Source organism: Cordyceps fumosorosea, assembly GCF_001636725.1.
Source record: "Cordyceps fumosorosea ARSEF 2679 chromosome Unknown scaffold_138, whole genome shotgun sequence".
In the NCBI taxonomy this organism is placed as follows: domain Eukaryota; kingdom Fungi; phylum Ascomycota; class Sordariomycetes; order Hypocreales; family Cordycipitaceae; genus Cordyceps; species Cordyceps fumosorosea.
In genome coordinates this window covers 3,187-5,624 of record NW_017387438.1, presented here as the reverse complement: position 1 = coordinate 5,624, position 2,438 = coordinate 3,187, and the positions used below count along the sequence as shown (strand labels likewise).

Sequence of the window (2,438 nt, the reverse complement as noted above, 5' to 3'; positions counted from 1 at the left end):
CTATAGATAGGACTCTAAACACTTAGGGAATAGCCCTTAAGCTAGTTAGTTATTAGTAGTAAATAACGTAGAACGCGAGCTACTAGGATAGAGTGATAAAGTGGAAGCGATCAGAGAACGACAGGAATAAGTAGAAGGAATAAGGCGAATAGTTAAAGAGTTACTTAGACATAGCTAGTGAGCCCTATTAGCAGGAAGCCACCGGGCGTAATAAAATAATGAATTAATACTCCTATTTCTATATAAATTTATATATACGAGAACGTTTCCCAGGAGAAACCGTATACGGATTGAGTGTATATTATTCTTTAAAATTCCTATGTCTCCTATTAGATGGCTGCCACGAAAATGGCATTCTTACTTAACAACTAAACACCACCCACACAGCTATCTCTTTTTGTTGTCTGACAGAGTCATCTGCTGCAGCACTGCATTTCGGTGCTGTACATAGGCGACAGCCGCAGCGCCCGGTCCGAAGATACTAGCCAGGAAAATCGCCTTCCAGAAACCGATTCTTAGACTCTGTTGGCCGTTTCTCCCAGATTTTGGTATGGCAGCCCCGCCTCTGTTCCAAGCCCACACTAATAACGCCACGGTGGAGATTATCTCATTCGCAGTCATAAATAGGGCGACACCCTGCTGGGTACTTTCAACCTTCACAAAGACGCTTCGCCATATAGATGCGACAGGCCACAAGGCACCGACCGATAAGGAGGCGACGATCGGTGCAGGTAGCAGCCGAGGGAAGAATTTGGCGAACAGCACACCTGATATCACTAGCAAGTGCGGTATGGCAGCTATCCAGAAGGCGACGGTGTAAAGTTTGTTTAATTCGCGAGCTTGCTCCGTGCCGGGGTCTTCCTGTCGACTGCAGTTTTGCTCGCGACTTCTTTGGCTCTTGGTAATGAGGAGACCGTGCGCAGTCGCAAATAGAAGCGGGTGGAAGAGGCGAAGTAAAATCCAGGTTTGCTGAGAAAACAATGCGGCTTCAGCATCCGGCCTGCAGATTAACATAAGAAATGTTGGGATTCCGGTAGAGAGGACGAAAGACCAGGGCAGCATTTTGATTTCGGCAATGTCTAACGATGAGGCCGAGCAAGGTGAGGATGCGGCGCGAGGTTCGATTGGAGACTGTTGTAGGTTGGAAGCACACCATGCCGGAAGACCAAATGCAACGGTCATGAACTCCATAATCAAGCCCCATATCACATATTTTCGGCTCCGTCGCGGGGGACGAGTGTTAGTCGAACCTTTAATACTCGGCACCGACTCCAGCAAAACCAAGATCCAGGCCGCCATCCAAAGCCCAAAAAAGTGCCCCCCTTGAATGAAGAGGCTCAGGTTGTGAGGGTCGAGAATTACGTAAAAGACGCAAATCATGACAGAAAAGTTGACATCCAAAAGAGCCAGGCCAGTCCAGCTAGTCCGCAGCGGAATATCAGTACCTGGCAAGACCGGATGCGCAGAGTGCACATTGTCCAGTATCAAGCCGGACATGCCACTTTGGACACTGTGAAGCACTGGTGCGAGGAGAGCACCGAGCGAGAGCAGATAGAGTACCACGGAAGGCTTTGGCATTGTCGACATCCTGTCTCTGTAAACTTCGTCTCCTGTCGATTTATAGGCAAGAGATACTGAAGAGACGATTCTAATTTGCGCAACGGCGTGGTTGAGAGGTGCAGCTGTATATAGCTACGCCTGGTGAAGCTTTAGCTCCAGCCACACTATTTCCACAAAGAATGATTATGGGATACAAAAAAATAAATCGAGCCGTATAACGTGCGTATCCCGTTTCTACCCCACACATCTATTCTAGTTTACATAATCAGGCGATTAAGGGATAGAAGTTGTATAGAAACTATTCCCTTTTGTAACTTTAAATCGCGCCATACTAGCCTAACGGAGACGATTACGTGATGAAGAAAGGAACCGGATTGTAGTAAAAGCTAGTGTCTCCCGCAGCTACTGTACCCCGCACACACTTGTTTCTATAGAATTTAGTAGTAGCAGCCAAGAGTTGTTAGCTACACTATTCGTCATTCTGCTTCAGCCTAAACTAGTTACATTCGAAATAGCCAAACTAGAATGGCTAATGCTTTCCGAGGTATAGATACCTAAGATGCAGAGATCCGAGCACAGGGTCCTATGCCATCAAGATGCCTACGGAGTGCCGAGCGCGCCGAGGTAATGTTTTGTATAGAATTACAAGAATATATTATACAAGGTTGCACACCACTCAACTCAATCCACTGCAAAGCCCAGTGGCGTTGAGTTGACCTAGTCAATTGGGAGCCTCAATGGGCGTTGATCAACTGGGACACCTAATTGAGTTGAGTTGATATAAATTGACGTTGATTTATAATATATAGCCTCTGCTTTCATTCTCTTCCGTCTCGCCCTCCGACTCGACTTCAGCCGCGTCACCGCATCAGTCAGGA

General features: G+C 46.9%; 1 protein-coding gene across 1 annotated transcript; it reads right to left on the bottom strand.

Moving 5' to 3' along the window:
• Positions 1–387: 387 nt before the first annotated feature.
• ISF_10006 (hypothetical protein) lies at positions 388–1,578 on the bottom strand (the record flags this gene model as incomplete). The annotated part of the gene is made up of 1 exon (XM_018853604.1): positions 388–1,578. The coding sequence occupies one exon, from the start codon at positions 1,576–1,578 to the stop codon at positions 388–390; it is 1,191 nt and encodes a 396-aa protein (XP_018699206.1).
• Between the last annotated feature and the right edge of the window lie 860 nt (positions 1,579–2,438).